General features: G+C 42.9%; 1 protein-coding gene and 1 non-coding gene across 2 annotated transcripts; one reads left to right on the forward strand and one right to left on the reverse strand.

The window, feature by feature from the left end:
* Positions 1 to 1,536: 1,536 nt before the first annotated feature.
* Positions 1,537 to 10,265, forward strand: RPL37A (ribosomal protein L37a). Its single transcript, XM_012785184.3, has 5 exons — positions 1,537 to 1,540; positions 7,546 to 7,579; positions 7,937 to 8,065; positions 8,690 to 8,772; positions 10,143 to 10,265. Exons 2-5 carry the CDS (start codon positions 7,577 to 7,579, stop codon positions 10,204 to 10,206), a joined length of 279 nt encoding a protein of 92 aa, XP_012640638.1. The 5' UTR covers positions 1,537 to 1,540; positions 7,546 to 7,576; the 3' UTR covers positions 10,207 to 10,265.
* LOC142872785 (U4 spliceosomal RNA) lies at positions 4,969 to 5,109 on the reverse strand. Its single transcript, XR_012920879.1, has one exon. It is a non-coding gene; the product is annotated as a U4 spliceosomal RNA (small nuclear RNA).
* Positions 10,266 to 14,411: the final 4,146 nt, after the last annotated feature.

Raw genomic sequence — 14,411 nt, forward strand, 5'->3', positions numbered from 1 at the left:
CCACACATTGGCTATGCTTCAAAACTCAAAGTCAAATGCATAGGTGATTTTAGAGACATACATACCCAGTGTTGCAAGGAGAATCACTGCCTATTGTTAAATCACTAAATCCCTGCTGTATGCACATTGGGACCTGTTGCACAGAACGGCCCTTGGGGTACCACAAGGAGCCAGATCTGTGGCTGCTGTGGAAGGGCTTGCTCTGAGTCCTTGCAATTTACTACCCATATTCGAGAGCACTATTCCTCTGTAGTCTTAGTGAGTATGGTCTGTCGAGCCTCTAAGGCCTCTAGCTGAACCTCAGTTTCAGCTGTTAAGGAGAAAAACTCACTCTCTCTTTGAGATGTCCCTGAGTTCCTCCAAGGCACATTTTATTTACACCACGTAGCCTATATATTTTAAGTTAGACCTCTGACATTTATGTTAAGAGCCGCCTAGAAATTTCTGTGTAATTCAGCAAAAGACACTTGGACTTACTTACATAGATAGTGAATACCTTTGGGTTTAAAGAAGGATTTCCACACTAACTCCTTTTTCTCCTACATTCCATAGCTCAGGCCAGACCTCCAGAACCGTGTTTTCTGAAATGTCAGTTGGAATGAAGAAACACTGGGCCCATCTCATCCCACTTTCATCTTTGCCATCAAATCGTACCCTTAAAGGATCTTACTGAACACCCCCCGCCCCAGCCCATGGAACTTGTTTCTGCCTTCCCTCACCAGGGTCACTAAGAGGTATCCTGTCTCCTGAGTGATCCTGGTTGATTTCCACCTCCAGTGCTGGCATCAGGAAGCCTCCAAGAGGCAGCAAACGATCCTGTTAGTCTTGATCTACTTGTGCTTGAATTAATCATGTCTTTCCCCCTGTTGGCTTCAGATGAGCCTTTTTCTAGGTCAGTGGGAGAGCTGAGACATGGAGCAGGAGGTGCTGTCCCCACACCGCTGGCTCTGAAGTGCTACCTCATCCGTGCACTCTTGGTGACTTTTGAATCTCCAGAGCTTTTTTTTTTTTTTTTTTGCAAAGGGGAGAGAAAGAAACCCAACCTTAGATTTGCTGTGTCCTCTCACTTCTCACCAAGTTCTGGATTACCAACATACAAAGTGGCTCGGAAGTTTAAAGGGGGTTAATTGAAATAGTCTCTCCTACATGTGTTTTGTTTCAGTTTTGTGTTTCCTGTGGGGTCTCAGTGAAGGAAATGATTCCAAACTATATTGGAAAGCATTGAGAAGCCTATGAGTCATTATGGCAGCCGATGGCTATTTGATTTTGCGACGTCCTCTGCCCACATTTCCCTCCCACTCTCCATTCAACAGATTTTGAGTACCAGGCTCTCTTCCTTTTTTTTTTTAACTGTCCTTTTTAAGTGTGAAATATACAGAAAAGTTCATAAAACAATTTATAGCTTAAAAAATATTATAAAATAAACACCCATGTAGCTATGACCCCAAGGTTATGAAAATAATATCTTGTAGAAGTTTTACTGTTTTTCCTTTAATGTTTAGATCTATAGTCCACCTGCAGTTTATTTTTGTACATGGGGTGAGATGAGGTCAAGGTTAATTTTCTCCATATGGATATGCAGTTGTCTCAGCAGCATGTATGGAAAAGACTGTCCTTTCACTCTCTGCTCTGCAGTGCCTTCTTTTCAATATCTTAAATTTGATGTAAAAATTCATCTAGACATGTGTAAGTAAAAAAATAAAAGTCCTATATTCTCCTCCCACCCTTAGCCCTACCTCCTAGAGGTAATAACTAATATAAATAATCAGGGATGAAGCCATTTGTAATTCCCTATGCCTACAAATATATGTAAATATACATAGAATTTGTTTTTACAAAAATTGTATCAAGTTCTTCATACTGAAAATGGCTCATTTCACATAATATATTTGGCCATTGTTTCATATGGATCCACCCATTAAATTGTTTAGCTTAAAGCTGACTCCTTACATATTTTAAGCTTGGTCTAAAGGTTTCTCTGTACAGAGTGAACTCTAACCGAACTGGATGTATAAACAGACGGTGACCTACTCTTGGAGCAAGGAACTGAGTCTCAGCCAACCCCAGGCTGCCAGGTTCAAAATGTGGGGGCTGTAACCAGTCCGCTGCTTCTGTCCCTCGTTTCCATTCTCTAGATGTCACTTTTCTTGTTCTCTTCATAAATGTCACCCAACCATGTGGCAGCCCCCAAGTCACCCTGAACTTATTCTGATTCGGGGGGGCTGCCCGATTCGCAGATTGTTTTTGCTCAATTAAACTCTGTTAAATTTAATTGTCTAAAGATATTTTTTTAAAACATGCCTTATCCCCTTTTAAGAGTTGCTGAATAACTACTCCCATGCACTGCCTGGTGTAAATGCTCTGTGAAGCATCTGCTAGCAACAACTAGAATGATTTTAAAGGGAATTTGAGAAGAGAAGGAAGAAAGGAAAGAATGTAGGTGCCGAATCCATTTCTGACACCCGGATTCTTTCTAGGCACCCAGGACTGCTCTCTCTTGGCAGCCTCGCCTCTCTGGCTGGGCCAGCCCCTGCCCGTGGCCCTTGGCTCCCAGGGGTCAGGACGGTGCTCTGCAGGCCTCGCTCTTGTCTTTGGCCACCTGGTACTTCAGTGAAGAGCAGGCTGTCTTCAGGCACGAGGTGAAGGAACAATGCCCTGGGACAAACCCTTGGTGTCCCCAGCACACGATGAATTGGGAATGCTGCTTGCACCTCAGCTTGCTTTCAAGAACAAAATGTTCCACGTGCCCCAACAGAACTGGTCGACTCAACGGCTAAAAGAACTGCTTTCTGGAGGCGACTTATAACTTATTTATTCTTCGAAAGGTAAAAAGTGAATTCTGAGTGCTCCTGAAAAGCAGGGGTGAGTCAGCAGGGATTTTTACCGAGGCTTTTATGAGGACACATTACAGTAAACATTCTCCACACCTGATGGTCCTCTAATGGGAATGGAAATTTATTAGCCTCCAGATAAGACAAATTGAGACTTTATGAGAGGCATGGTTCTCTGAAGTCACTCAGACTGATTTCATGAGAGTGGTATTTGTGCATCCTCGAGCTTGCTATTTAGAGAGAATTGTTCAGTTTTGATAAAATTGCTCTGAACATGAACAATTTCCTCCTATTATGGAGTGTCTCATTGTCAGCCACTCTGTTGCATTCTTACCCATGCATTGTCTCTTCCCTTGCCTGTGCTCCTTCTCTCAGACCCCCTGAAGGCCGAAGACATAGGAGGCCATGTGTAAGGGAGGCAGTACATTTGCTAAATGATGAGCTGAAGTAGGCTCCAGAGCTGACCCAGAAGGGCTTGCTGCTGCTTCAGCCGGGCTGCCCCAGTGGGAGGCTGGCTGTGCTTGCCCAACTGCCCCAGGTCATTGGAGTGCCACTGCTTCTTGGCCAAGCGACGCAGACTGAAACAGAAGGACCATTGCAGGTGCTTGTTTCTCAACACTCCTTCCATCAATTTCATTATTTTGCACCAATGTGCATACATTTTTGTTTTAATGTATAGTTTTTTGGAGACGGGCATAGTTTTGGTGGAGAGCATTCCAGGCAGCATCCGCAAAATGCAGTGCATTTCCTTCTGCGGGGAGAGGGACTTGTTCCCTTGACCCCTTGTCATTCTTCCACCCCAAGGGGGCAGAGGGCAAGTAGAGCCTGTGGCAGAACTGCAACACCCTGAGCACATCCTGCTCCCTTTGTGGGCTCAGGTGACAGTCGCCATGACTACAGCAGCCTCACTGCCCAAGCTGAAGAAATTAAAGAGAAAAGAGATGGACATATCTTTAAGGAAAGTGGAAAGCAGATTTTTTTTTTTTTTGAGACAGAGTCTCGCTTTGTTGCCCAGGCTAGAGTGAGTGCCATGGCGTCAGCCTAGCTCACAGCAACCTCAAACTCCTGGGCTCAAGCGATCCTCCTGCCTCAGCCTCCTGAGTAGCTAGGACTACAGGCATGCGCCACCATGCCCGGCTAATTTTTCTATATATATTAGTTGGCCAATTAATTTCTTTCTATTTATAGTAGAGATGGGGTCTCGCTCTTGCTCAGGCTGGTTTTGAACTCCTGACCTCGAGCAATCCGCCCACCTCAGCCTCCCAGAGTGCTAGGATTACAGGCGTGAACCACCGCACCCGGCCTGAAAAGCAGATTTGCTGTGGTTCTTTGAATATGGCAGAAGAGGAGACAGGATTGAAAAGGCATAAGGAGACATTGAAATCAGGTATTAGCAGCAATGACATTTCAACAATAATAATAACCACTATTTTATTTATTTTATTTTGAGACAGAGTCTTTTTTTTTTTTTGAGACAGAGTCTCGCTTTCTTGCCCAGGCTAGAGTGAGTGCCGTGGCATCAGCCTAGCTCACAGCAACCTCAAACTCCTGGGCTCAAGAGATCCTCCTGCCTCAGCCTCCTGAGTAGCTGGGACTACAGGCACGAGCCACCATGCCCGGCATTATATATATTAGTTGGCCAATTAATTTCTTTCTATTTTTATGGTAGAGATGGGGTCTCACTCAGGCTGGTTTTGAACTCCTGACCTTGAGCAATCCGCCCGCCTCGGCCTCCCAGAGTGCTAGGATTACAGGCGTGAGCCACCGCGCCCGGCCTGAGACAGAGTCTTGATCTGTCCCCTGGGCTAGAGTGCCGTGGCATCAGCCTGGCTCACAGCAACCTCAAACTCCTGAGCTCAATTGATCCTCCTGCCTCAGCCTCTCAAGTAGCTGGGACTACAGGTGTGTGCCACCACGCCTGGCTACTTTTTTCTACTTTTAGTTGTCTGGCTAATTTCTTTCTATTTTTAGTAAAGACGGGCTCTCACTCTTGCTGAGGCTGGTCTCGAACTCCTGACCTCAACTGATCCTCCCCCCTCTGGCCTTCTAGAGTGCTAGGATTACAGGTGTGAGCCACCAAGCTCGGCCTAGAACAGTTTTTATCTATCTATCTACCTACCTATCTATTTATTTACAGTCTCCGTAGAGACTGTCAAAAATTGCCAATGCTGACTATATTTCAAGTTGTCATGGTGGGGTATTGGGAAAAGTTTTCAATTAGCAATAATTGCGCCTCGGATAAACCTCACTGGCTACGATACTGCCACTGCACAAAGCCGGAACAGTTTTAGATTTACAGAAAAATTGAGGAGATAGTCCGGTTTCTATTTACTCTCTCACAGAATTTCCCCTATTATTAACATTTCAATATAGTATGGTACATTTGTTACAACTAATGAACCACTGATGACATTATTAGGAACTAAAGTTTAGGTTTTATTCAGGTCTTAGGTTTTACCTAGTGCCTTTTTTTCTGTTCCAGGATACCATTTAGTCATCATGTCACCTTAGGCTCCTCTTGGCTATGGCAAAATTTCTCAGACTTTCCTGGTTTTGATACCCTTGACGGTTTTGAGGAGCACTGGTCAGGTATTTTGTAGGATGCCCCTCTGTTGGAATTTCTCAGATGTTTTGTTTCATGATTAGATTGGGGTCACAGATTTTGGGAGGAGGACCAGGAAGGTAAAGTGCCATTTCCTGATATCATATCAAAGGTTTATACTACCAAGATGATTTATCACTGTGGATGTTGACCTTGATGACCTGGCTGAGGTAGGGTTTGTCAGGTTTCTCCACTGTAAAGTTATGCTTTTCTCCCCCCTTCCATACTGTACTCTTCGAAGGAAGTGATACTGCACAGCCCGTACTTAAGAAGTGGGGAATTATACCCCCTGCCTTGAGGGCAGAATATCCACATAAATTGTTTGAAATTCTTTTGCAAGAGAGAGTTGCCTCTTCTCCTTCATTTATTTATTTAGTCTATCATTTATTTCTGTCATCATGGACTCATGGATCTTTATTTTATGCTTTGGGTTATAAATCAATACTACCTTGGCCGGGTGCGGTGGCTCACACCTGTAATCCTAGCACTTTGGGAGGCCGAGGCGGGCAGATTGCTCGAGGTCAGGGGTTCAAAACCAGCCTGAGCAAGAGCGAGACCCATCTCTACTATAAATAGAAAGAAATTAATTGGCCAACTAATATATATAGAAAAATTAGCCGGGCATGGTGGTGCATGCCTGTAGTCCCACCTACTTGGGAGACTGAGGCAGAAGGATTGCTTGAACCCAGGAGTTTGAGGTTGCTGTGAGCTAGGCTGACGCCATGGCACTCACTCTAGCCTGGGCAACAGAGTGAGACTCTGTCTCAAAAAAAAAAAAATCTAAATCTTAAAAAATAAATAAATACTACCTTATTCGTTGCTCAAATTTTTCCAATTTTGGCCATTGGGAGTTCTTTCAGTTGGCTCCTATATCTCTTTGACATACCCCATCAATGTAGGGTTTTCTGAACATTTCCTTGCTTTCTGGCACTATGAGATGCTCCAGGCTTATCTTGAATATTTTCTACCAGGCCTAGATTCAATCACTTCTCCAAGGAGCCCTGGGTTCCTTTTATTGGAGAATGGTACTAGAAACAAAGATCTGGGTGCTAGGGATACTTGCTTCCACTGGAGTTGTTAGGGGTTTTCTCTAATGGCAGTTTTTTCAGATTATAAAAGAAAGGCATGCTTATTGTAAAAGATAACTAGAAAACAGAAATACATGAAGACAAAAATGAATTTAACTATTCCCACCTACTACCCACTACCGCAAAAAAGACTTTTTCCTTTTTCTCCTCCTTGCATTTATATAGCAAGACCTGGGGTAACAAATAGGGGAGGATAAAGAGAAAGCTACTTTTGTTTTACAAAAAGGTACAAGATGGTGTTATCACAAAGTGCCTGGTAAGTCACTGCCCCAATAGCGCTCCAAATCTGGAAGCTCTTCCTGGAATCACGGAAGGTGAGAACTGAATGGGACCTTGGAGATCATCTGGTCCAGTCTCTCGTTGTAAATGTAGGTGGTGGCTGCTAGGAGGTTGGAGGTGGTTCTCCCATGCAGAGACTGTGGCTCGCCCAAAGTCCTATCACAAGGCTATAGAGCCTGGCTCAGACAAAGTGCCAGGGACCTGATTCCCAGTCAAGTACATTTCCTACTCTGCTTTCTCAGTGCACTAATTATGTATTCATTGACTGTTCACAGCAACTTCATGAAGTAGGTATTACAATTATTCAGAACACACCTTCCACTTCCTGGTCTCCACTAGAAATCTGGCCTTTTCCTGCAGACCCCCTGGAGGGAGCTACAAGGATAGAGAACAGAAAGAAATGAGATTTGGAGTCAAAGACGTAGGAGCCCTCTTCTAAGCTAAGTCCCAGTATGCAAATCACCTAAAATCTGAATCATGGAGGAATTCGTACCTGCTTTGCAGGCTTCTGTGATATATGTAAGACACTGTGCGCGTGTTTCGCTAGAGTTTGCCAATCCGGGTGATGCTGGGGGAGAGACTCCTCGCTTCCCCAAACATTCCCCAGGAGGCCGCCGGAAGCTCCGCCTCTAGGAGGAGCGAACTGCGGCAAACCGCCCGACCATAGAGCTCAGTTGCTAGCTAGGCCTCCGCGCGCCACTTCCGCTTCTCTGCCTGATACCGCGTCTGCGCACTGCGTCTCTTCCTCTCCGGGTTCGGACCTGGTTCGCGGCGACATGGTGAGTGTGGGTCCCTGTGCGGCCTAGATTTTTTATCCGTCTTCATCTGTCCTTTTCTTGGTTTCTTCGCCGCCTCTGCTCACCTGCGCTGGCCCGTGTCCTCGCTGGTCTCCGTGCCCTCGCACGAGACACCACTCTCGGACGCAGCCCGAGGCGAAGGGAGATGCGGCTTGGCCGGGCCTGGCCCGCCGGGTCGGGTTAACACGGGGCCTTAGGAGAAAAGGGAAATTCGGGGGAAACTAGGGCCCCCTCGCCCACTACGAGGGCGAGGCGGAGGAACGGCGTGTGGAGGCGCCGGACCTGGGTCCCAACTCAGTTTGAATGTCGCTGGTGTTTCCCTTTGCTCACTCTGAACAGGCTAAACGCACCAAGAAGGTCGGAATCGTCGGTAAATACGGGACCCGCTATGGTGCCTCCCTCCGGAAAATGGTGAAGAAAATTGAAATCAGCCAGCACGCCAAGTACACTTGCTCCTTTTGCGGCAAAGTAAGGTGGTGTGTGGTGTGGGGGGAGAGGGGGACGGCAGGTTTCCTTCCGAAGTGAGGCCTCTGTTTAAGTTAATTTATAAACCATGTGCTGGTGAGCAGTTACCATTGCACATACTGTTGATTGTCAGGTACGAGGTAAGAGTGTTGACGGGGTAACACAAACACAAGGTTTGTGGAACGTTTTTCACTTAAAACCACTTAGCAGCTAAAGGACAAAATATCTGGCAGAGAGCCCCATTCTAAGCCAGACCTGCCTTGTGGGAAATGATTCCATCAGTTTTGTCTACCGTTGTTTGTGTACCAACCCCCAAGATGTCATGTCTGTGCATCTAAATGCCGGGCTAGGGACTTTTGTTTAATAAAAGTTTAGGGGTTTACTATGTCCAAAGTACTGCATTATGGCAGTCCTTATTTTTGTTTTTTGTTAGGGAAGAGGGACTTAAACATCCCTGGTAATATGACAAATCCAGATTTTTCTTTTAGTAAATTTAAGGGGATTAGAAACATACCGTTACTTCATAAAACACACCAGCTTTGGTTTTCTTGTGTAACAGACTCCGGGATGCTTGTAAGATGAAAGATTGTTATTTGGTTCATGGTGAAAATTGGTTGTCTTTTATAGACCAAGATGAAGAGACGAGCTGTGGGGATCTGGCACTGTGGTTCCTGCATGAAAACAGTAGCTGGTGGTGCCTGGACCTACAAGTGAGTTCATTTCTTTGTGGTATTTGGAAGTGTGTGGACCACATAGGTCCAGATTCCAGGCTTGATGCTGGATGGGCTAGTTTTAACTCTTGCACGAGACTGAGAAAGTAAGGATGCTTTTGTTATTTTCAGGACTCTAGAGTTATGGTTTATTTTCAGTTACTAACAGGATAAACACAAAACTACTGAAATGAAAGTTGGAAATCTGATTTGTGTATTAACTTTAGAATCCTACAGTCCTTGGGGTCATCATCATTGCAGGTCCATTAGTAGGGCTGATTCTGTATTGAACCTTGATTTACACTGCAGGTTTTTGTAAAAATAGTTAAAAGAAGTCAGCTTAAAAATATATTTGGAAACTTGAGGCCAATTGGCCCACCACACCTTTGTCATTCTAAACCGTTTGGGTTGGTCGTCTTAAAGTTTGTGACCCTGACAGGACCAGGTGATGCTGTTGAAATAAACCTATCTATACTGGTTATTGCTTGCTTTGACTCTTTTCTGGAAACAAAAGCCACCGTGAAAGACCTCTAATCTTGGAATTCCTTGCTGACCCAGAGGTCTGAAATGTTCTCTTGCCTACCTCTAGACTTGTGTTGTGCAATACACTAGCTAGCCATGCATAAAATGATACATGGCTACTGTGTAAAGAATTGAGTTTTTTTAAGTTTTAGTTAATTTGAACTTAAACTGAAGCAGGGTAAAATATTGGGAAATTTGCAATGATAATATGAATATATATTTAAGCATCTTATGAGGGTTTTTGAGGGCAAAAGGGAAAATGAGGACGAGGGTGTCCTCTTGGTTCTGATAGTAAGGCAAATTAGCAGTCATATACCCACCATATGGGATGGTGATAATGTTTTTCAGGTATAGTTCCTGAATTTTGTGGTAAAAAATTTGTAGTAATTTTTATAGCTGTCTTTCCAAAACATACTTTAGAGTGCTCTATAGCCTTAAACATTTTCTTGATATTTCTCATTGGTCCATCTTGTAATTTATTAGTTTCTTCTGATATTCTATCCATTCCCTTTTAATAAGTTCAGGTTGGCCTCTTAGTTTTTTTATATTCCTGTCTGAGAAATCAGATGCATGAGATTGCATGTATAGTTTGGCCAGAGCCTGAAGACATGGCTCTTAAAGGATGCTGTCATGTAGTTTAGAAGTCACTAATTTCTGAGCCTGTTGAATCTTTGGATTAACTGTAGAAAAGCATTGACAGAGCAGTCTATCTCAGTATACTTCTTTCCAGGAGAATGTGGAAAGAGACCCTAACAATTATGATTGTAACAGGAAAACGAGGCAGATTTACTTGCCATTTCATGTGCTAACATGCGTAATTATATTGGAAACTGAATTTTTCTTTCCAGCACCACTTCTGCTGTCACAGTAAAGTCCGCCATCAGAAGACTGAAGGAATTGAAAGACCAGTAGAAGCTCACCTTTGCAGACATTACTAGCCTATAATAAATGGGTTAATTTATGTAACAGAATTGCCTTGGTTTGTTGTTAATTTTATTAGATGTTCTGATTTGCATTGTGTTAATGGTGCTTTTTCAAAAAAGTCTTGGAAATTGAAATTCTAATTTGTTTTGGAAAAGCATGCTGAGATGGGTTTTTGTAAACCAGCCTTTTTTTTTCCCCAGTAGTCAAACAGTAGGGGTACGGTAGGGAATAAGTGGAAGTCTTTCAGGTTAGGTGTTAGCTTTTTATAAGTCTTTATGTGTCTTAGCTTTTTACAAGGCTGCTCTTTTTTAGCTTGACTTTTGGAAGACATTGGAACAAATTTTGCAAACTTTAGTTTTAAATTGCAGTTAGTATTTTAAAAAGTGTTTCTAAAGATACAGGATATACAAAAGGATAAAGGATACACATATACTGCCTGTTCTACTTAAGATGTTTCTGTTGATCATATACTATTAGCATCTTTGATAAACAGTTGGAATTTCACAACAAATTTTGTATAAGTCTGCCCATTTTCAGTTTGCACACAAGAGTTCATAGGGTGAATTCAAATTGATAGAGATGATCATACTAACAGAAAATGAGGTGCTTTGGAGGAATTAAAGAGGACTGATTAGTTAGTTACAATTATTAGTCTTCTAAACCTTTATTCATTTCATCACTTAATTCATTGCCAGTTTTGCTGTTCTACTTCTCAAATATGTCTAAGCTACTTTCTATGATGTGGACTCTACAGGCTTCCTTACTGGTATGTCTATCTTTTTGTCTAGAGTCTCCAGAGTCTAAAGGACTCTGGAGCCAGAGTCCTTTAAGAATGCAAATCTGACAAAAAATTTGGAATTTCTTAAGTAGTACTTAAGAAAGGTCTTTCTGTAAACTTTTCCCTTCACTTGTACTCCAGTGTTGTCTCTGGCACAGACATCACCACCTCAAGGTAACACAACTGCATCAAGCTCTTAGACCCTTAACAGTAACTGCTCAGATTTTTTGTATTGGTTATTGTTGCCCTCAGCAGTGTTTGGTTTACTATATTATAGTTTGGCTAGGTGTCCCCAATATCTAGCTTAATTCCCTGCACATGGTAGGCTTAAGTAGTTGATGAGTAAACATGTGGATCTTGTTTTAGTAAGAAAATGGTGTCCGTACTGATTTTGTACTGTGAATCAAAAAGTACTGTGGGTCAGTAGGTGTGGCACCAGGAGTGACAAGTCAGGGTTATCAGGCTTTCCAGGAGTCTACAGGAGAATGACTAGGATTTCACATCAGCTAGGAGAGTTGAATGAACATTAGGTGGTCTAATGCTGTGCTTAAGCGCACCAACTTAGCCAAACTTCTGGGTAGTTGTGTGGGCCAGCTTAGCGTGACTTAACCTCTCTGCTTCAGTTTCTTGTGTGATGCCTCGTAGTAGAATGGAGTGTATGGTAGGAGTTACGATTACTGATATGAAATTTTAATTTGAAGGCTTCTATCTTACCTTGTTTAGGAATTTGAATGTGATTGTGTAAGTGTGGGGAGAACCATTAGACTTTTTTCTTTCACATTTTTGAGGAGACAGCCCTCCCAAGTGCCGAGATAGGTGTGAGCCACCATGCCCACCCCATTTTTGTAATCAGTGAAGTATAACTTGTAACAAATTTGGGTTATGACAGTCGAAGAGAAGTGGGTGGGGGACATACTGATAGAGACTGGTTAAAAATATGTTAAATGTTTTTATAACTGGAAATAATGACTTTCCCAAGATCCCAGGGAGGCAGTTCGTGTAGGTATAGCAGAAAATAGGGTTTCTGACTGTTACTCCTGCTGTGCTGGGCTGCCTTATGTTTTCTGGGCTCAGAGTATGTTCCTTATTAATCTGCTTCTTCCCAGATTAAAGATTCCCACCTTATTTTACTCTTCAAGCAACTCCATCTCCTGGCTTGTTCTCACAGTGGTTTCCTAGGCCTTTGGTTCTAAGTCATTAAATTGAACATTGTGTCAGGATTTTAAAGATGAGCAAGGTGTATGTTCTTCACTAGACTGTAAGCTTCCAGGCATTTCATTCTATCCTAAGTATTTGTATGGGTGCTGTGACAAACATACAGGTAGGTAGACAGCTAAGACAGAAACATGTCTAATTGCAGGTTTTGTTTTGGGTGTGGAATTGAGGGATAAAGATACTTGAGTTTTGTTTTAAAGGATTAATAGGTCAGGTGTGGTGGTTTATAGCTGTAATCCCAGCACCTTGGGAGGCCAAGGTGGGAGGATTGCTTGGGGCCAGGAGTTCAAAACCAGCCTGTGCAATGCAGTGAGACCCCATCTCTACAAAAAATAGAAAAATTAGCCAGGCATTATGGCAAATGCTTGTAGTTCCAGCTACTTGGAATGTTGAGGCAGGAGGATTGCTTAAGCCAAGGAGTTTGAGATTGCTGTAAGCTATAATGCCACTGCACTCTAGCCTGGGCAACATCGAGACTCTGTCTCAAAAACATAAAGGATTATCAGTGAGAGATGAGGCAAGGTAAGCCAAGAACTGAGACTGAAAAGGAATTTGGGAGAATCTAATAAAGATTGGAAATAATAGCTCAGCAATTTTGAAATGTAGCAAACCAGAACCGAGCAATCTGCAAAGTTTATACTGTTAGTGTCTTCCTCTGGGAAACCTGAAATCCATGTTGATAGCACCTCAGGCCAAAATTCATCAACATGGAAGGGAAACATTGATTATATGCTTGAGGGTATACAGTCAAAATGAGTCAAGGGTCAAGTTAATGTCATAGTTAACCCAGTAAGCCAGGGCCCTTGAGAGTACTGTGGGGAGGGTGGTATGGCTAATTGCTAAGACCCACAGGTGTCTGTAGGTTCAGTTAATGAGGAACAGGGTTAGTTGAGGGTAAAGGCCATTATTAAACCAGGGTGCAGTGACCACTCCCTGCAATACGGATAAGACATGATCACTTGCCAAAGCTTACAGTTTAGCAGGGGTGAAACAGGCATGCCTCCTTAAACTTAATTACCAACTCCGGATTTAGACAACTTTATACAGTAAAAATGTTATTACCTTCCAAGGTAATTTTGTATATGTATATACATGGCAATTCCAATCAATATGCCAATTTTTTTTGTCTTAGGACTGTAAAATGTTTCTAAAATTATTTGGGAACATAACAGTGGGCAAGGAGAAGAACCAGAAAGTGTTGCATAGTGGTTAAGAACATGGATTCTAGAATTAAGAAGTAGGAATTTAAATTTCTATGCTGCTATATTAGCTGTGTGACCTTGAACAAGTTATTTAAGCCTTTTGTGAACTTATAGTTTCCTCATTTGTAAAATAGATATAATGGTTTTTCTGTCAAACAGAACAATTAGATAAATTTGGGTCTAGAACACTCACTAATGGTTGGGTTCAGGAATCCTGGATTTTAGAAGTGAAGAGGACTAACACTTAGGACATACTGGTATGTTTTCCAGGAAGTGTTAGAGGTTCTAGGAGGCCAAAGGAGAAGGAATCCGGAGGGAAACTGCCTATGGCACAAAAGAGGAGGAGACAGGATTGAGGCCAGGAAAGCCATTCTGGTTTTGACCTAATAGGAAAGAGGAGTTAAAGCAATATTTTTGATAAGAGAATACTTTGATAAAATAATACTGATCCTGCAAAAACGCTTGTGGGTCTTTTGATAACAGCCATACTAGCTACTCTCTGCAGTACCCTCAAGGGTCCTGGCCTTCAGGGTTGACTGTGGCATGACATTGTGTGTGTGTGTGCGTGCGTGCGTGTGTGTGTGCGCGCGCGCGTGCATGAACACACATGCATGGTTTGTCCCCAGGATATGAAGCACTTTGGGCTCTTGTGATTTTCCTTGTAAGGGGAAGGTTTATTTTGCTCTTGAATTGGATCTGCCTGTGCTGTTTGTGTTGTCTATGTGATGTTGTCATGCGGTTGAATTCCTGTATGTCATGGGTTAGATTCTAGCACATTTGTGTTAAGGATCAGGCAATACCCTATTTCCCCAGGTGTTTTGCAGTCTAATTGTAGATTACTTAGTCTGTCTTCAGCTTAATGCTAGACTGTAGAGAAAATAAGTTATGGGTTGGCTGCATTTGCACAGAAACCATAAAAAGATTGTTCCAAGCACTGTAGGGAAAGGATGAAGCCATTTTCTTAGTTAGAGGGTACTGACTGGAGATGGAATAGTCAT

The sequence above is a fragment of the Microcebus murinus genome, chromosome 8 (genome assembly GCF_040939455.1).
Source record: "Microcebus murinus isolate Inina chromosome 8, M.murinus_Inina_mat1.0, whole genome shotgun sequence".
In the NCBI taxonomy this organism is placed as follows: Eukaryota; Metazoa; Chordata; class Mammalia; order Primates; family Cheirogaleidae; genus Microcebus; species Microcebus murinus.